A 20,547-nucleotide genomic window follows, 5' to 3' on the forward strand; every position below is an offset into this window, starting at 1 on the left:
CCCCACTCCCAGTCACACCTACTCTCCACCGAGGCTGCCTTACTTTCCCCTTTGAGTTTTCGAATTCTTGATATAGACCTAATAAGGGGGAGTGGAGAGTGGTGGGGGTGGGGTGGGGTGGAGAAACCTTGTTTATTTCCCCATACACATGTTTCCGGTTTCTCAAATCATGAAGAGAGAAACCCTTTTCCTAAGTTGTGACCAGAGTCAGTGCATACCATTTTAGGAACTTCTTCATTCTGTTGTTATTCATTGAACTTAATAAAATGGAGCTGTATCCAGAACTATCCCTTGGAAGAGAGGAGTAGAGATGGGGGATGGGGACTGAGGGGTTTAGGGGAAGCCGGCCACAAGTGCTTCCCTGAATTCATGTCTAAGGTCCCCTGGCCGATGAGTCTGAGTCTCTGTGAGAAAGGTTCACAGCCCTTCCCTGACACACCTCCCGATCAGTTATATCTCCACACCGCACAGGGTCAGCCAGGGACTGCCCTCCAGCAGTGCGATTTCAGAAAAGCAACACACCAACCGTGAACACGCCCCGCGCAGCCCCCAGAGCAATGCCAAGGAGAAGGTTACTTACCAGGAGCCTTCGTTTGCCTTCGAAGGAGCCCAGCAGGTCGGCCACCAGCTTCTTGGGACTCGGCGCGAAGTCCTTGGTGGTGGGTTTCAGGGAGCCGTCCTGCTCGGCGGGGCCCGCCTTCTTCTTCTTGCTCTTCTCCTTCTCGGGCCGGCTCTTCTTCTCCGCCTTGTCCTTCTTCACTTGCTTTTCACTCTTGAGCAACTTGTCTGCCTTCTCACTCTTGACCTTTTTCTTCTTCTCCTTCTCGGGTTTCTCCAGCTTCTCGTGCTTCTTGGACTCCTTCGCCTTCTGCGCGGGGACGTTCCCCACCTGCAACTCCTCCTCCAGCTGCGAGGCCGTGGGCCGGCTGGGGTCATACTTGTCCTCGTACTCGTTGCTGAGGATTTTGTCTTGGGCTTTCTTTTTGGGGGGCTTCCCCTTGGCTGGCTTGTGAGGACCCGGCCCCACGGGGGGGTCCCGGTGGCCGTGCTCCCGCCGGTCCGTGCGGTTGTCCCGGGAGCGGCCCGGGGCCGCCCTGGTGCTGTGCGCCCAGGTGGGCGCGGGCGAGGCCGGGAGGCTCTCGGCGCTGCTGGCCTTGCCGGGCCTCCGGGTGCTCTGCGGCCTCTCCCTCCGGGGGGGCGGGTAGAGATGCTCCGAGGCTACGGCCCCCCTGGCGGTGGTCACCTCGGCCGTGGCTGGGGGCCTGTGGGCATCTGAGAAGGGGTGCGGCCGGGGCGTCCAGGGCCTCTGCGTGGTGGGAAACGCCGTGGTGGTCGTGGGTCTCGCCGCCGCCGTCACCACCCGCGCGGTGGCCCGAGTCGCCGTGGGGACCGGAGCGGGAGGCAGGGTGGTGGCCCTGGGGGTCGGGGGCGGCGGCGGAGGCGCGGCCATCGTGGCGGCCGGCTTCCTGGGCACCTTCACGCGAGTGTCCCTGGTGGGTGGCACGTGCGCCCTCCTCAGGTCCTCCTTCCTCTTCTCGCTGCTCGGGCCCGGCCGCCCCGCGCCCCCGCCGCCCGTCCCCTCCTCCACCACCTGGCCCTCCACCCCCGAGGCCTTGCACTTCTGCACGAAGCCCTTCTGCCGGACCTTCTCGATCCTGCGGATGGGGCCCTGGTCGATGACCTCGTACATGGCCTCCAGCCGGACCGGGTACGGGTAGCGCTCCTCCACCTGCAGCGTCTTCTTCAGCAGCACCATGCCGAACTTGCCCCTCTCCAGCTTCAGGAAGCTCATGAGCTTGGGGATGAGGCCGGGGTCCAGCGGCTGCTCCAGCACGCGGCCCTCGCTGGTGATCCTGCGCACCTTGCCGCCCTCCTCGCCCGCCTGGTGGAACAGCACGATCTGCTGGATGTGCCGCTCCGCCAGCTCGCAGTACACGTCGTCCTTCAGGAGGCTCATCATCAGGCGGTAGTAGCCCTCCGAGGCGTGGGGGGCCGAGATGACCCACACGCGGTTCTTCCCCGCGAAGCTGGCCAGGATGTTGGGCGAGCTGGACCCCGAGGGGAAGCGCAGCATTCTGGACCGAGCCGAGGACCCCTCATCTCGGACCATCTCGCGGGGAGAAGCCCGGGCTGCTGGTCTCCGCTCCGGTCTCCCCCGGGCCCCATGGATGTCCAGCGGGGCCGGCGGGGCCTTCTCGTGAGCCATTCTCAGCACCGGCACACTGCGCCTTCTTTGGAGAGGCTGAAGGTGTCCTTCTCCCGGCGCGGTTCTCTCCATTCCCTGAGACCTCCCCGTGTGCCTCAGCAGCCGAGAGGGCCTTCTGTGGACTGCGGGGACCAGAGGCGCTTTCTGTCCTCCATGGCCCCCTCCATTCATCGCCTGGGGGTGGGGTTCTGACCCACACACCAGCCACATGGCCACCAGCATGGTGAAACTGGGTCCCATTCTCCATGTCATTGTGCAATCCACTTTGAGAGGCAGCGAGGTCAAAGACAACAGGGGAGAGGAAGGGGAGAAAAGAAAGAAAATTATTTAATTGCAAACAGCTGGGCATTTTCCCTTTCTCCAATTTGGCCAAAGACTGGGGGACAGGAAGGGGTGGTTAGAGAAGAATAAGGAGGGAGGTCAGGGAATGGAAAATAGGATTGAGATCCTGTTACTTGTAAGCCCCTATAATTTGTCAGCACTGAGCAGAGACAGTTACATTGAGCAGGAAACCCAACTCAGTGCCCCATTCAGTGTGCTCGCACCCTTTCATATGACTCTCTGATCCTCCAGAGAAAATGCACACCGAGCATATTAATTATGACAAGAGTCTCATTTCATTTCTTCAAACAAGCAACAAAGAAACAATCACACCAAAGACAGAAAGGATTGTACACTTACACTGTGGCTCATGGAGATGGAATGCCGGGGGTTTAAAGCGCAATCTGAAGTATGGTCCCAGGACAGTTTCCTAGATGAAATGCTTTTCCTCCCAACCCTCTGCCTCCTTTGCGAGGCTGAGGCACGCTGCAGCTCCAGCCCCAGTCGCCTGTCCTGACCTGAGGGCTCAGCGGCTCTCTTCTTTTCTCTCAGGCTGTCTCTTTACCTTCTTGACAAGTAGGATGAGGTGACAGGAGCTGTCCTTTTACGTCTTTGCATCTCCATTTTTCTGTCGTTTCTGCTGGGTCTTGTGTCTGTGTGTGCCAATCCCTGTGCGAACAGACAGGAAGCCCCTGCGTCTCCCTCTTTGCTCTCTTTAGAGTTCCAGGATCCTTCTTATCACCCTTTCCCCCACAGTCTGGCTTAGTCCCTTTGTTTCCGAGCAGAAAGGCACTGGGATTGATATGTTTTCCAGGCTGAGGGAAAACACAGGAATGTGATGTTGAAAATAGGCTTTTTCTCTTTCCCTGCGCCTCTCTCCTCCCTTTCTTTCTCCCCACCTTTTTTCCCCTCCTCGTTCCTTCTGCTTCGTTTTCTTCTTCCTCTTGCCTGGATTCAGTCCCAGGAATGCCAGGACAACCTCAGTTTTTATCCAAACCAAACTCAAACAACAGCAGCCACTGGAAATCAAGGGAACTTCACTAAGAATTTAACAGATCAGCAAAACACCGCCTCCTTCCCATTTCAGCACGTCCAGAGTGGACTCGGTGAGGAGGGAGAGGCTGTTCTTTGGGTGGGGGAAAGTTTTGAAACACTACCCATCATCATAAATCACTTTAGAATAGGATGGCTGAGGACTTAACCCCTTCCATACCGAGTAATCAGGATATTCTTCCTCCCCGTCTGTACTCACACTGCACTTCGGGACGAGAAAATTCTCAGATTTCTGCTTGGTTTTCCTAGAGACGGATAATCATTTGGGTCGGGGTGCTTGGCTGCACACACAGAGATAGCATATATATATTTATAGTTCCATGAATATATTTTTATCTTTTTCTCCTTGCTTCATGCATTTAGTTTGAGGTTGGAAAAGCCCGTGGAAAACATGACTGGGTTGTTTTTATTTTATGCTAATTGGAGATCATATTACTGTATTCTTGCTCCTAGTTTTCTCCTTGGCATAGAAGGAAGCTGGTAAAAGGTTAGAAATGCAGGCAATAGCTGTTGTTCCCCTGAGACCAGTCGGCCATTGCATCAGGGGAGGGGCACAGTTCTGGGTTCTGCCTAGGAATGGTAGGCTAAGACCTTCCTCAGAGGCATGAGTGTGTGTGTGTGTGTGTGTGTGTGTGTGTGTGTGTGTGTTGCTCTCCAAAAGCTTCAGGTATCTATAGGGCTTTAGACAATCCTTCGAAATAGCCATATCAGGTTCCACAGAGACTGAGGTTGCTGTGTCCATCTCCTGAGTCTGTCATAGGGATTCAGCTTTTAGATGGGTGGAAAGGTGCCTCAGGTTATACAAACATTTTGTCCAGCTTTTCTAAGAGAATTCCATCGGTATGAATTACCTGAGACCATGGTGAGCCAGGGTTCTCAGAATGCCCTTTGCAAACTAGGCCATGCCAGTGGCGACTCTCACAGAATAAAGCCTGGTCCTTTGTGGCTACCCCTTGATCAGCCCATCTCCAACGGGTCATATGCCTTTCCTTCACATGAGCTCCCAGCATGGAATTGAAGACCTGTAGGGGGTTGAGGGGAAGGCACTCAGCCCACAGCTTGAGGACCAAGGGGTGCCCAGAGGGAAGGCCCTGCTATGGAGCCCTCACAGACTCTTGTGACGGCAGCAATGAAGGTGGGCTTCAGACACAGACCCTTTGTCCAGTCAGAGAAGGTGTTTCCTTTCATGGGCTTCACCTCTTACGTTGATCAAATGCCTGTGCTAAGTTATACAGCAGGCATGTCAAACTTGTGGCCCGCAGGCCGCATGCAGCCCACAATGAATATTTTTGCAGCCCAGCCAATATAATGATATGTAAGAAACATTTTAATAAAAATTTCGTAACTTAATTTTTACAATATCCTGTTATACATAATCATTAATAACAAACTACAACATTTGCTAATGACTGACTGATTACTATAATCATGTTGCTTTCATTTCCTTTACACACCTTCTATGCAGGCGAACCATTTTTCTCCACCAATACTAGTAACGAATATTTTAGCAGCCATTGCCATGTCATTATCTTGTACTTACTTGTTTGGTGCGCGCAACAGGAAATATTTCACTTTCGGAGAACAAGAAAAATAGGTTTATTTGCGTTACACTTATTCATTTGTGCAGTTATTCAGTGTCTGGTAAGTTAATGTTCAAGAAAAAATATTACTTTTTATTAAAATGTTCTATTATTCTATGTTAATGATTACTCATTTATTTCAGCCCTTTGTATTCAGCATGTCTCTATCAAAATAAACCTATGTTTCTATGAAAATTGAAGCTTTTGTTTTTTTTGTGGCCCACATAAACTTAAACCTTGTTTATTTGGCCCGTGTGAGCCTTTGAGTTTGGCATCCTTGTTATACAGTCCTGATGTTATATCCTTTCTCAAAGCATAGTGTGTTCTGTACTATCCCTTTCAAGGTCTTTCCTCTTCTTTCTATTCTCCTTACTAATAACAACTATCATTTATTGAGCATTTTTAGGTGAGGCTCTGGGCTTGGCACTTTCATATATTCTTTTATCTAATCTTCCTAATATCCCTGGGAGATAGGTAGAATTATTCCCATTGGACAAACTGAGGCCTAGGGAGTTTAAATACATTCCCTACTTTCACACAAATGTAAGTGGTAGTGGTAAAATTGACCCACCTACAAAACATGTGTTCTCTTGCCTCTCCCTTTTATTTTCTTCCCACACTTTCTCTTATTTCTCTTCCTTTAATACCTTTTTATATTTCCCATATTCATAGACGAATCTCATTTGTTTACTCAACCACAGCACTTATTATACTTTTAGAATCCTACTTTCCAGAGTAATTTTGTAGTAGTAGTTTTTACCTTTCTTAATAGGTCCTTAAAGCCTTGTCCTTTTTCTTAAATATCACAAGTCTTCCACCAGCCTCCTAACAATGTACACCACATTTGTCACCTGTGCACTAGTAAAGTTCAAATACAGACACTTTAGTGACCAGAATTTCATTAAGAGGGGAAGCCAGCCCAACCCTGAGCTGTGTGTCTTCCTGGGAGCTTCAGGTTTTCTTCCTTTCTGTAATTCTCAGCCACCAGATGGCGCGCTCAACACATTTATGGGAGAGGACTTAATACTGCCATCTTGGTGTCTCCCTAATGCTTTCCCACCCCCCACACAGACACACTGGCAAAGTGGGGCTTCTCAGTGGGGCTTCAAAATGGGACTTATAGTCCATTATTTAAAAGCCATGTATTAAAAAGTCCCCTACTTAGACCTTTCCATCTTTTCTGTAACCTAAGAAAGAAACATTAACTAATTAGCAGAGATGAGCAAGGAGAGAGAGAGAGAGAGAGAGAGAGAGAGAGAGAGAGAGAGAGAGAGAGAGAGAGAGATTTGTGCTGTCAAAGAAAGGTAAAAGAAATAAAATTCAAAAGTAGATTTTAGAAGTGCTAATTTTGGAATTCATTGACAAGAAACTACCTGACATTGGTTGCATAGTAATTTGAAGGGAAGAAAGGCCAGAATGTGCGAAACAAAATTGCTTTAGAGATACAGCAATTTTGATGAAAATCAGAGTAAATGTAAGGTGGCATCCAGAAGGGGGTGTGCTGACTGATCAGACCCACACTGACCTAAGTCCTCAGCAACCTGGGACCAAGACTCAGGGAACTATGTCCCAGGCACCCTAGAGAAACCATGGTTTCTGTCACACAGAGTTTATTCCCTTGCACAGAGTAACTCTTGGTGGGTGTTACTGAATTGGAATCAAAACATTGTTCTATTGCCTGAGGAATCTCTTTGCTTAAGAGGGGAATGGGGGGAAAGAAAAGGAAGCAAAATACAAGCTCTTCAGTGTGGTCTTGGAGGGAAACCACCTCTCCTGCTCTGTTTCCCCCAGAAGAGCCATTTTACCACACTTCTGTGGCAGAGACACAAACAATATTCAAGTTGAGGATAATGCTACATGCATTTTCTTTCCATTTGCAGACTTTACTCGATGTCCAGTCTTAAGCCACACTTGTCTTTCAGAATAAAAAATAATTCTCTTTCTCAGTATTCACAGAGTAGGACACACTGAAGAGATAAACTGCAAGGTCAAGGGGAAAGCCCACAATGACTATTTATTACTTCAGGATGCTGCCACAGCCCAGAGAAGCTCTGAGAGAGGGTAACCTCCTCTGAAATGGCTTTGAAATGTCAACAGGTCACATTTAATCCAAAAAATACATATATTTATGTATACTATAAATAAATAAATAAATAAATAAATAAATAAATAAATAAATAAATAAATAAATAAATACAAAAGTTACCTGATAGGACAGTGACCAAAACTATTTGGAAGAATAGTTTTAATATTCTGTTTTATTCATTTGTTTTTAATTACTTTAGAGTTTATTGGAAAAATCTTGGAGGCACTTTTTTTCTAGGTGGAAAGTTGTTTAATTAAGAAGTTGTCAAACTCCTAATTAGAACAAATTGAAGGATCTTGCCTTAGCAGAGATTAAGGAGCTATTTAAAGGAACTAATGGCTCCTTTAAAAATGTTTATATCAGTGATTTAAAGTTCCTATTTTTATTGGTTGCCATTCTGTGTGAGCAGTGTAAACTTGTGGGTGTATCGATTTGCTGCTTGGGAGAGATGGTTCTAGGCTGGGAAGAGATGGACAGTACGGGGTTCAAAGTCTTAACCGTTGGTCATTTAATGTATAAAAAAGATTTATATCAATCAGATTTGAAGGGACAATTTTTATTATGCTGCTCTCCATTCTCTTAGGGATAGCCAAGAAGAGTCGTGATCCATTTTCCTTCTCCCTTCTTTCAGCGTTTCTCTCAAAAGTTCTCCAAGAGTGCAGACTTTGTACCAGGAATGATAGAGAATCAGACAGTCTCTTCCCTTTAGAAGTTCACAGTCCAGTGGAAAAGATAAACAAATACTAGTTAATTGTACTCTCTGCAGTAGCACTGCTGACTTTTCATTATGTAAAAGTCGGTGCTGACATGGCTGTAGCCAATGTGCACAGAGTTTATTTCTGTCCGACGGGTTCGCTTCTTTGATTGTTGGAGCAGGTTTTACCCAGAAAGAGGCTTCCCATGGCAGCCACTGTGTGGCGCCTGGAAAATCTTGCATGGTTGTTCCCCTGGTCTCAGAGCTCACTCATCCATAAGAGCTCAAGATACTCACTCTGTCCGGCAGGATGTGACAGATTGTCTGACAGTCCTCTCATTCTCATTTCCCAGTTCCCATCATGCACCGGCCCTGCTAGGATTGCCTTGACTTTCACTTCTTGTTTTTCCGTATTGACCTTTTACCCCAGGTTTTGATTGCATCACTCAGAACATCACCTGACATAAGGAGGGGTTAACCAACAAGATCCCAATATGTTCACTGAACAAACATGTATTCAATGCCAGGCATTGCTCATATTGTGAGGAATATAATATGAGTGAGCTCCTGACCTCATGGAGCTTATATTCCAGTGGTAGAAAACAAGCAATAGAATATAAACAAAAACTATATATGTCTACACCTAAATACATGCTTGGGAGGCACTTTTTAAAAGGGAAGGGAGTGAATGGTGATGAAGAGAAGGAAGCCATTTTAGATGAGGGTCAAGTATAATGGTCCTAAGCGAAGCTAGGGAAGCCAGTCATTCAAGTAGTGGGGAGGCAAAGAACATTCTAAGTAGAGGGAACAGCAAATACACAGGCATTGAAGCAGGGATTGCTTCACAAGCGTGTCCCAGGAGAGTGATGCTGAAGGATTTTAAGAAAGGATGTAGCAAGACTTGATATATTAGTTAAAGGGATCACTATAGGTGCTACATGGGGAATAGAGTATGGTGCCAGAATGGCCATGGGAAGACCAGTTAGGGAGAGAATGTACTAGTCCAGTGAAAGGTACAGTAGCTTGATTTAGGGTGCCAGTAGCAGGGTAGGTGCAGAAAAGTCATCCTCTTTGGTATATGTGTTGAAGCCAGAGCTGATGGGAGTCGTTTGGGGCAGAGACAATCAAATGTTTTGTCTGAAAATCCTGTCAGACATTCTGGCACAGAGCTTGAGCAGCCAGTTGGTACACGAGTCTGGATTTCAAGAAAGACTAGGGCTGGAATTATAACATTGAAAGGCTATTTAAAACGTGAGGCTGGAAAAAAGTTACTTAAGGAGTGAGTACAGGTGGAGATGAAGAATCTTCCCAGCTGGGGAACAACCTTTAGAAGATGAGAAGAGTGAAGGATGTGGAGGAGGAGTGACTGCTGTGGTGGGAGAAAGGAAGGAGCACATGGTGGTTTTCACTTGCCCACAGCTTGAACAACATGTCACCTCTGACCCTTTCTCCACAGGTTCTTACCACACATATGAACGTGCAGTTCATTCTTTAATATCTGGGCCCTGTAGTATCTATGTCACAGGATTTCCCCCGAAGCTCCAACATAAACCACTCACCTCTCTCTGAGAAGATATTTTGTAGAGCATCACTCTTCTGATTGTTTTGACCTTCAAATATGGGTTCTTGTTCTTCCAAAATCTTTAAGCTGATGAGAACATTTGGTTTGCCTTTTTCTTTGCACCCTGCATATAGTGAAAGCAAAAAACTTTTAAGTGTGTACCAATCAAATACAGTTAGAAGAGTCAGCACAACCCCAGAAGACAACCCAACTATAACTTATCACTTTAAAGAAAGAAAGACAGAAGGAAAAATATCTACACTTCTATTGGCACTAGAGGGTCACTTAATCTCTATTCATTAAATACTAATAGTAGCAACAGAAGAAATAGCACTATAAATCATAAAAATTGAATCTTATACTTGCATTTAATTATGGAATTGTGAAATTGAAGCAAAGTATCTATCTCTATATATAAAAGCCTAATATGCAAAGTGTCTCCTTGGGAGTTCGTCCAACCAGGAGTTCGATCGCTCACTATGACGTGCGCTGACCACCAGGGAGTGGCACGGAACAAAGGAAGACCCTGGCTGGCAGCCAGCAGCTGGGGAAGGGAGGCCCCAGCCGGCAGCTGACAGCTGCTAGAGACCTTACCCATGCACGAATTTCATGCACTGGGCCTCTAGTTTGTTTTTTTAAATATTATCTTTATTGTTGAAAGTAATACAGATGTACCCTATTTTTCCCCCATTGACCCTTTCCAACCCTTCCCTGCACGCATCTCTCCAGGCCTTCACCAAACTATTGTCTGTATCCTTGGGTTACGCATATATGCATTCAAGTTCTTTTTTTTAAAAAAAATAATTGTTTTATTGCTTAAACTATTACAAAGAGTATTACATATGTCTCCTTTTCTTTCCCCCCGCCCCTTGACATTCCCTCGGCCTCACCTACCCCCCAGTGTTTTGTGTCCATTGGTTATGCTTATATGCATGCATACAAATCCTTCAGTTGATCTCTTACCCCCCGCCCCCCGAACCATCCCAGGCCTTCCCGCTGAAGTTTGACAGTCTGTTCAATGCTGCTCTGCCTCTGTATCTATTTTTGTTCATCAGTTTATAATGGCCTTTATTATCCAGAAATGACTGAGATCATGTGGTATTTTTCTTTCATTGACTGGCTTATTTCACTTAGCATAATGCTCTCCAGTTCCATCCATGCTGTTGCAAATGGTAATAATTCCTTCTTTTTTACAGCAACATAGTGTTCCATTGTGTAGATGTACCACAGTTTCTAATCCACTCACCTGCTGATGGGCACTTAGGCTGTTTCCAAATCTTAGCTATGGTAAATTGTGCTGCTATGAACATAGGGATGCATATATCCTTTCTGATTGGTGTTTCTGGTTTCTTGGGATATATTCCTAGAAGTGGGATCATGGGTCAAATGGGAGTTCCATTTTTAACTTTTTGAGGAAGCTCCATACTGTCTTCCATAGTGGCTGCACCAGTCTGCATTCCCACCAGCAGTGCACGAGTGTTCCCTTTTCTCCACATCCTTGCCAGCACTTGTCATTTGTTGATTTGCTGATGATTGCCATTCTGACAGGTGTGAGATGGTACCTCATTGTTGTTTTCATTTGCATCTCTCAGATGATTAGTGACTTTGAGCATGTTTTTATATATCTCTTGGCTTTCTGAATGTCCTCTTTTGAAAAGTATCTATTTAGGTCCTTTGCCCATTTTTTGATTGGATTGTTTATCTTCCTTTTGTTAAGTTGTATGAGTTCCCTATAAATGTTGGAGATTAAACCCTTATCGGTGATAACATTGGCAAATATGTTCTCCCATGCAGTGGGCTTTTTTGTTGTTTTGTTGATGGTTTCTTTTGCTGTGCAAAAGCTTTTTATTTTGATGTAGTCTCATTTGTTTATTTTCTCTTTAGTTTCCAATGCCCTAGGAGCAGTAGCAGTAAAGAAATTGCTTTGACATATGTCTGAGATTTTGTTGCCTTTGGATTCCTCTAGTATTTTTATGGTTTCCAGTCTTACATTTAAGTCCTTTATTCATTTTGAGTTTATTTTTGTATATGGTGTAAGTTGGTGGTCTAGTTTCATTTTTTTTTTGCATGTATCTGTCCAATTTTCCCACCACCATTTATTGAAGAGACTGTCTTGACTCCATTGTATGTTCTTGCCTCCTTTGTCAAATATTAATTGAGCATATTGGTTCAGGTCGATTTCTGGGTTCTCTATTCTATTCCATTGATCTATATGTCTGTTCTTGTGCCAGTACCAGGCAGTTTTGAGAACAGTGGCTTTGTAATACATCTTGATATCTGGTATTGAGATCCCACCTACTTTGTTCTTCTTTCTCAGGATCGCTGCAGCTATTCGGGATCTTTTTTTATTCCAGATGAATTTTTGGAGAGTTTGTTCTAGGTCTGTGAAATATGCCATTGGTATTTTAATGGGGAGTGCATTGAATTTATAGATTGCTTTGGGTAGTATGGACATTTTAATGATGTTGATTCTACCAATCCATGAACATGGTATGTTCTTCCATCTGTTTCTGTCCTCCTCTATCTCTTTTTTCAACGTCCTGTGGTTTTCTGAGTAGAGGTCTTTTACCTCTTTAGTTAAGTTTATTCCTAGGTATCTTAATTTTTTTGGTGTGATGGTAAATGGGATTGATTTTTTAGTCTCTCTTTTTTTAAGTTCACTATTAGTGTATAGAAATGCCATAGATTTCTTGGCATTAATTTTGTATCCTGCTACATTGCCAAATTCATTTATTAAGTCTAATAGTTTTTTGATGGAGTCTTTAGGGGTTTTTTATGTACAATATCATGTCATCTGCAAATAGGGACAGTTTTACTTCTTCTTTTCCAATTTGGTTTTTTTTTATTATTTTATTTTATTTTTTAATTAAATCTTTATTGTTCAGATTATTACATTTGTTCCTCTTTTTTCCCCCCCATAACTCCCCTCCTCCCAGTTCCCGCCCCACCCTCCACCCTCACTCCCCAACCACTGTCCTCATCCATAGGTGCACGATTTTTGTCCAGTCTCTTCCCGCATCTCCCACACCCCTTTCCCCCCCAAGAATAGTCAGTCCATTCCCTTTCTATGCCCCTGATTCTATTATAATCACCAGTTCATTCTGTTCATCAGATTATTTATTCACTTGATTCTTAGATTCACTTGTTGATAGATGCATATTTGTTGTTCATAATTTGTATCTTTACCTTTTTCTTCCTCTTCCTCTTCTTAAAGGATACCTTTCAGCATTTCATATAATCCTGGTTTGGTGGTGATGAACTCCTTTAGCTTTTCCTTATCTGTGAAGCTCTTTATCTGACCTTCAATTCTGAATGATAGCTTTGCTGGATAAAGTAATCTTGGTTGTAGGTTCTTGGCATTCATCACTTTGAATATTTCTTGCCACTCCCTTCTGGCCTGCAAAGTTTCTGTTGAGAAATCAGCTGACAGTCGTATGGGTATTCCCTTGTAGGTAACTGAGTTTCTTTCTCTTGCTGTTTTTAAGATTCTCTCTTTATCTTTTGCTCTTGGCATTTTAATTATGATGTGTCTTGGTGTGGTCCTCTTTGGATTCCTTTTGTTTGGGGTTCTCCGAGCTTCTTGGACCTGTAAGTCCATTTCTTTCACCAGGTGGGGGAAGTTTTCTGTCATTATTTCTTCAAATAGGTTTTCAATATCTTGCTCTCTCTCATCTTCTGGCACCCCTATAATTCTGATGTTGGTACACTTGAAGCTGTCCCAGAGGCTCCTTACACTATCCTCGCATTTTTGGATTCTTTTTTCATTTTGCTTTTCTGGTTGGGTGTTTTTTGCTTCCTCGCATTTAAAATCATTGACTTGATTCTTGCGCTCCTCTGGTCTGCTGTCGGGAGTCTGTATAATATTCGTTATTTCAGTCCGTGTATGCTTAATTGCTAGTTGGTTCCCCAATATAAGATCAAGGGTCTCATTAGTTTTCTTGTAGATCTCATTAAGTTTATCGGCGGCTTCTAAACAGTTCTTGAGAGACCTTAAAAGTGTGGTTCTGAACTCTATATCTTCCATTGACAATTTTGTCCTGTTTCTTTGTCTCCGCATTTTGTTATGCTTCCTTGGTGCACCCCCTAGTGGTCTTTGTTCGAAGTCTTATAGTTAAACCTTGATTGTTGTAGCTAATACCAGGGAGGGTTTGACCTCCAGGCCAAGTGGCTATGAGAATCAGCTGTGTCAGCAGTGAGAGAACTTCTGTCCTCTAGGGAGGTGCTAATCTAGCCTTTGCCTGAGGCAATCTGGCAAATGGCTCTGTGCAGGGCTTGGTCGGGGCGGGTCGCACAGGATCAACAGGGCGGGCTGAGCGAGCAGTTATGGCGGCTCTCAGTCCTGTACCCAGGGGCTCTGTCTCTCTGAGTCCCAGCACCCATTGCAAAGCTCGGAGAGAAAGCTGCACTCGCTCTGACCGAAGCCAGACAGTCCCGCTTCTCCTGTTTGAGTCTGGGTCCCTAAAGACTTGTCTGTATCTGGAGCTCAGAGTCTGCGACTCCCTCCCGATTGAAAACGCCAACTGCGCCCTCCGCCGCCAGCCCGCTCCGCAAACTCCGCACCTCAGAATTTGACTTCAGCACTGCGCCTCCTCTGAGTGTCCGTATGCGTTTCTCTTTCCTCCTAGTTGTAGGACTTCCACTCAGCCAGCGTTCCTGTGGTTCTGGGTGACGTCTGTTCCGTCTTTTAGTTTCACTTTTGAAGTAGTTGTTCAAAGCAGCAAACTCCAGCGTTAACCTATGCCGCCATCTTCTTCTTTTCCAATTTGGATGCCTTTTATTTCTTCTTCTTATCTAATTGCAATGGCTAATACTTCCAGTATTATGTCGAACAGGGGTGGTGAGAGTGGGCTGGGCCTCTAGTTTTATATAAAGAATTAGGAATCTTATTAATTTATTTATTATAAAACTGTTTATGGAGCACCTTTTGGGTGTTGGGCATAAAGCAACAGATAAAAATCTGTGCTCTTATGGAACTCACATTCTATTAGTTAGAGATATGTACCCTAAAGAAAATCAATGTAGAAAAAAGTAATAGTAAATGAAGGAAAAATCTCACTATTTAAGATGGGGTGATCAGATATTACCAAGGGCTAGCCTTGTCAAAGTAGTTATATGCTGCATTTAAGAAACTTTTGGCATATCTTAAATTTTGTCAATTTTTCAACCTTTGAAGTTGGAGTTGTGTTTTAGTCATAGTCTGATGTCTCTAGGAGCCAAGTTTATTGAATGAGGTAGATGATCAATTGTATAATTCTGGTTGAGGCCAAAATAATAGATGACTACAAAGTATATTTCCTGTAAGGTTCATTAACTGGTTTTTGGGGAAATATGAAAAAGAAATTTCAAAAATTCTCTGAGTGTCTGGAATAGAATAAGTACTCATCCTATGTTTGAATAATTGAACCATCACTATCTAGTTTCTTAAGAAGTCTTAAGAAATCTGCTTTGAAGTCAATGATATTAGTTTTAACCCTGCTGGGTTTTTTAAAAAACAGTCACATTGGTTTGTAATCACATCTTATTAGAAAGCTCTGTTTAAAAAACTACATTGTTATAACTTACATGTTTTTAACCAAAGTCTGTTGCAAATATTCCAGACTAAAGATCAAATACAATGTGGATTTCAAAGTGAGTTAAAAAGTTCAAAGCGGAATTCATTCTCAATATGTTAAAAAGTAACATTCCAAAGTCCTAAATGTTATTTTTATATAAAATTTAAGTATGGAAAATAAAGACATGTGGTCCCTTTACAAATAATTTGTGATGTTGGATTTTGGCAAAAGCCTTTGGGAAAATTCAGACGCAGTACAAATAAATGTTAGTAAGTAACTGCATCAAACATGAGAGAAACAGTTTAGATTGAGGGGAAAAAAATCCTGGTTGGAGAACAATCCCATATTTGGACATTTCATTCATTCATTGAATAAGATTTGGTTTGCCTATAAGAAGGCCGCATGAAATTCACAAACAAAACTTAGATTGAAATCCCAGGTTTGTTGCTCACTAGTTGTGTGACTTTGGCAAGCTGCTAACTTTCCCTAGCCTCAGTTTTTTCATCTATAAAAATTGGAACGGTTAATTTTTTTATATAAATAATAAGGTTAATTACAAATAACAGAAAATTCACAGCTAACTACTATAAACAACAGAGAATTTGTCAGCTCACACAAATAAAATGTGCCAAAGTGGGCCAAGCTTCTGGGTTGATTTCGTTGAGAAGTTCTCAATCTTTTGTTGTTATTGTAAAATATACATAACATGACATTTACCATTTTAACAATTTTTAAATGTGTAGTTCAGCAGCATTAAGTGCATTCACATTGTTATGCAACCATCACCACTGTCCATCTCCAGAAATTCTTTATCTTCTCATATTGAAACTATGTACCTGTGAAACAATAACTCCCTGTTTCTCCCTTTCCTCCGATCCTGGTAATTACTATATTATATTTGTTTCTATAAACTGGAGTGTGAATGGTTATTTTTAATTTATGAAATTTGCCAACCACAAAGCTAATACTCAGCTAATAGTGGTGGAAATGGTGCCTGCACAAGAGCAGTTATAAACTAAGACTCTCAGCCTAAGGCTAGTGAGACAACTTGGGAAGGAACTAAAGGGTCAGATAGAGGAGCTAAACACCAAGTACAAAGATAAACGGTCAAACATTGGAAGGAGATGTACCTATGAAGTATTTCCTGTCATGAAATCAGAAGCCAGAACTGTGTTTACACTTTGTATCTCCAGTTGGCTCTCACCTCCATGGCTGTGAAAGTCTTCCAACTGGTCATCTCACCACCAGACTCACCCTCTCCAATCCATCCCCCGAATGGCCATTATTGTGTTTTTCCTAAAGCATCAATGTTTCATTCCTGCTTCAAAGTCCTCAACAGGGAGCAGAGAATTTCCAAGAGAAAACTCAAGGCTCCCGTGGCCTAGAAGTGAGCTAGGAAACAGACACTGATCCCAGTGGTAACTATGGAAACCTGGTGATGATTGAAGTTAGAACAAGCTGAAAGGTGTAATGAGAATGCATGCCTGCAACATAATACCTGAGTGGAGCTTGGCACCCTGAGATCGCCTCCCGCAAAGGTTTTGAACTTTAACCAAACCAACAGAAATGAGTTTGATATAGAAGATGCCCTAGAGGAGCAAAAGAAATACATGTTCTCAAGGCTATGGTCTTCAGGAGAAAACCACTTGATGGTTTGAGTTCGAGTTGCACAAAATGCACTGGAACTATGAGATGCCCTAGGTACATCTCACACTGTACATGGAACAATGAATCATATATGAGAGGAAATCAGAGGCTTGGAGCCTCTGCTTCCAATTAAAGAACAGCACAATTGCGTAATTTAGAAATTGAGGAGCAGTGATTTCATTAAGGATTTTAACAACTTGGTTAAAGAAACTTTTTCCTACATATAAATTTGGAATTAGATGGAAAGAATTTGTTTTTACCATGTTGGACCTAAATTAACTTGGCCAAAGTTTAAAACTTAAAATAAAGAATAAGGCAGGAAGAAGATTGTGGTTTTAATTATATTTTTAGAAATAAAATAACTTATTTTATTTTTAAAAGAGTGTGGTTTTAATTTTAGTTTTTAATTGAATGTTGTCTCAAAATAGATGAACATTAAAACATGACCCATGCCCACCTATTCATATTGCGCTAGTATGTCTGAATTATCAAGATTTCTTTATGAGTGAGTGATTATAGATAGAAATATAACATAAAACAATATTTTAAACCCAGAGATTATGTTTAAAGTGTTTTTTTTAAAAACATACTTTATCATGTGTAAATAAATAATATTCACCCAGTTTATTGAAGTATCACAAGTGCTTAGAGAGAAATTTGAAACTATTTGTTCTATAGATGTTTAGTGTGTGACAACCTGACATATTTAAAAGAACCAATTTCTTTCCTGTGTAATAGTGCTAGTTAAATGTTCTCCCAACTATTCAAACTCAACTTACCTCAATGGGAAAAACAATCCGGTTGATTTTTTCCCTTCGCTTTTCCTCACTGTGCTTTTCTAGCATATTCTTTCTTATGTCCAAATACTAGATAACATTTCAGTTTACTAATAAAGAAAATGTTATAAATGTAAGAGCTGTTCAAAGATGAAGAGAGATGCCTGGAAAGGCAGTAAGCTCCTTGTTGGATTAAATGTTAAAATAGGTATTCCTTAGCAGAGAATTTAAGCATTAGGTGAGTGGTTAATCCAGTTGAATGTTTTGCCTTGAAAATCCTAGGAGTCTATGGTTTTTATAATTACTATGCATGAGTTGATGCAATAAATTTTTACTCCTTTTGAGCAAAGAAAAATTTATATGAAAAACCAGAGATGTCAGAGTTGTCATATAATGGTACAGCATAGGAATCACATGTCATCATAACACAAAAATAGTGGAGTTGTCCACTAACAATGCTGATTACCAAACATTCTTCTCTGTATAACAACGTTGTCCATCAATTAGTACCTTTAGCAAGAAATGGTGAAGAAATATTGAAATTACATGCAAAGGTATTAAAAAATAAGCTGACAGAAGAGAAGGTCAACAAAAATAAAAAAAAATGATTGGTACTTCAAATGAAAATTATTTAGATATCAATAGATTAAAATAAGTCTCTCAGAAAATCAATTAAGCCATTGAAAATCCATTGAATAGGCTTAAAAATGTGATCCTTATTGGGACTGTGCTGTAAAAGTCTAACTGTGAAGTGATGGATACTAGATCATGTTATGCAATTTTGTTGGGATTTGTTGGAAAAATTTAATTACCTCTCAAATCAATATCTGACTCTCTTTCATCATTCTAAGAATTTAGTGTACATTTGTCATTACAACTAAATTTTCCAAATTTAAAATAAAATAAAGTTCACATTTTTCCTCTCAGATTTCAAAATAATGTTGCAAACAAAATTTAAATGATTTGTTGTGACATTTAGTACCTGTTGAGATAGATTAATTTTGGTGGCCTTCTCTCAGGATTAAATTTTTATTGAATAACAAAAACCTTCAAGGGGAGGTCCTTAAAACAATCTGAAAAGAGACATGTAAAGTAAGATGCATTGTATCAATAATTTAAAAAATTTAATCTTTCCCACCCTGTGCAAATTGGCAGCAGAAACAACAGGTGTATGTTTACCTCAAAGGGAAAAGTCTAAGTCTGTTGTGTCAAGAAGCATCTTCAGAAATCCAAGATAACTTCATTAATTAATTATACTGAACACAGTGTATAACAAAGTGGGAAGCATCCCCTGGGATGGCAGTCACTGAAAGCAATTAAGGGTACCCATGAATCATAGTTTTAGGCGATTCAATATACCTAGACTCAGGTATCTATTCCTAAACTAGATCTGTCCCAGCTCTGCCTATGACCCCTATTTTATGAACCCTGGGCCTCTTGACCTACCTCTAGTGTTTTGTTTTAAGGTCCAGCACATCAGTCTGAGTGCCTACTGGAGTCCAGTACTATTCCTATATCCTCACAGGTATCACCTAAGATTCTTAAAGTAAATTTATCTCTACCCCACAGTTCTACCTTAACAGTGAATTACTAAGAAAGTCTGCCTTGGATAGGCATAACCTCCAGCTTACTTTGGAACCCAATTTGGCCCTTTCCTCAGTACAGAGTAATGTCCCAGGGGAGATTTGGGTGGTCAGGAAATCCTGGCACTGAGGTAGAAATTTAGGTCTTCTCAGAATTGAACTAGGAAGGCTTTGGAGGCAGTTTCAGATAAGAAAGAGTCATAAGTATAGACTAGAGCCCCAAATCCAGCCCAAACAGCCTTTCAAGACCTTTCTGGCACCTTCCGTGGCATTACAGAGCTAATGTCACACCTCAGCAAGGAGTATGCTGGCCTTTGAGCCAAGGCAGCAAGGTGATGCTTCTGAAGCACAGGCCCTGTGATAGACCCCTCTCTATGGGAGTTTCTCACTTACTTGACCATCATTTGGAGAAAGAGCTTAGCCTCTGGCTGCCTCCTCTTCTTACACAATCAGCTCAGGACTGAGGGCCCAACCCTAGTTGCTGGTTGCTTATTTGGATGAAGAGAATTTTAAGTTCTGGACTTTGAATTCTTTAACAGCTTATCTGGATGACTTGATATCACTTTCCTCTATGTTGGTAAATTCATGCCAAATGTGTTTATTTAACATGATGACTTTTTCATGAAGTAATATTGATAAAATCTTCAGCTACCTATCTTGCTCCTACATAATTAGTTCTCCTTGCCTTGGGAATAGGAAGGCCAGTCCCATATTTGCCTCTGGCTCTGAACAAACCCAGTACAAGCCTTGAGAGCTCCTCTGCGGAGCATACCAAGACAGTGTCTCACACTCTCTGGAGTTCATCATGGAAATGTGACAGAGATGAGAAATATGCAGACCCTTCTCTGTGTCTGTCTTCCAGACGCCCTGTGAGGGCTGGCAAAAAATGTTCTTATTCTTCAACTATTCACTGGCATGTGATTGTGTAGTAAAATTATGTTTGGGGTTTGTATTTGGGTTTTGTTGTTGGTGTGTGTTTTTTCCTTAAATGAACATCTGTTATTCTCTTTCAGTCCAAAGTGTCTGAACCCAACTGGGCAGGGCAACTTGGCTTCCTCCACCACTTCTGTAGAGTCACAAATGGAGCCTGTCTCTGTCAGCTGCTTATTGATTGGCTGACCAGCCACTACTCACCTCCCACAGTTGTTCTGGCTGGGAGAGGCTCATGGGTGTACCACTCACCTCCCACATCTGTTTTGGCTCTGAGAGGCTCATGGGTGTGGAGGGAGGTGGTCAGGGTCAGCTTGTTCTGTGCACATGGCCTATGGGAGTTCCAGAAGCAGGGATATTTCATTAAGCGGCTCAGATCTGTTATTACTGACGGCTAGTTATAGCCCTGAGGGGATATGAGGCAGGCAGGCATGCAGTCTGGCATGTACCTTTGAGAATGGTGAGTCATAGCAGCTTAGTTTTTCAAACAATTGTTTTTATCTCCTGGTGTCTCCCCTATTTCTATGATATGAGATTGTAGAAAATGTGACCCCTACG

The 20,547-nt window shown here is 42.6% G+C and overlaps 1 protein-coding gene and 1 long non-coding RNA gene across 3 annotated transcripts in view; both read right to left on the reverse strand.

Moving 5' to 3' along the window:
- Nucleotides 1-3,637, reverse strand: part of CCDC80 (coiled-coil domain containing 80) — a 39,807-nt gene extending 36,170 nt beyond the window's left edge. The window contains exons 1-2 of one of the 2 annotated variants that reach the window (XM_036352138.1): nt 2,888-3,637; nt 581-2,469 (exon numbers count right to left, since the gene is read on the reverse strand). In XM_036352138.1, the coding sequence (XP_036208031.1) occupies nt 581-2,458 (1,878 nt within the window). In that variant the 5' untranslated portion in view covers nt 2,459-2,469; nt 2,888-3,637. The remainder of the gene's footprint in view (nt 1-580; nt 2,470-2,887) is intronic. The other variant, XM_036352137.1, reaches the window with a different exon arrangement.
- A 4,162-nt stretch (nt 3,638-7,799) lies between these two features.
- LOC118676066 lies at nt 7,800-19,544 on the reverse strand. The gene is made up of 3 exons (XR_004974028.1): nt 19,453-19,544; nt 9,500-9,625; nt 7,800-7,949 (listed from the first exon to the last, which is right to left on the reverse strand). It is a non-coding gene; the product is annotated as an uncharacterized LOC118676066 (long non-coding RNA).
- Nucleotides 19,545-20,547: the final 1,003 nt, after the last annotated feature.

This window comes from Myotis myotis, unplaced genomic scaffold (assembly GCF_014108235.1).
Source record: "Myotis myotis isolate mMyoMyo1 unplaced genomic scaffold, mMyoMyo1.p scaffold_m19_p_2, whole genome shotgun sequence".
NCBI classification, from domain to species: domain Eukaryota; kingdom Metazoa; phylum Chordata; class Mammalia; order Chiroptera; family Vespertilionidae; genus Myotis; species Myotis myotis.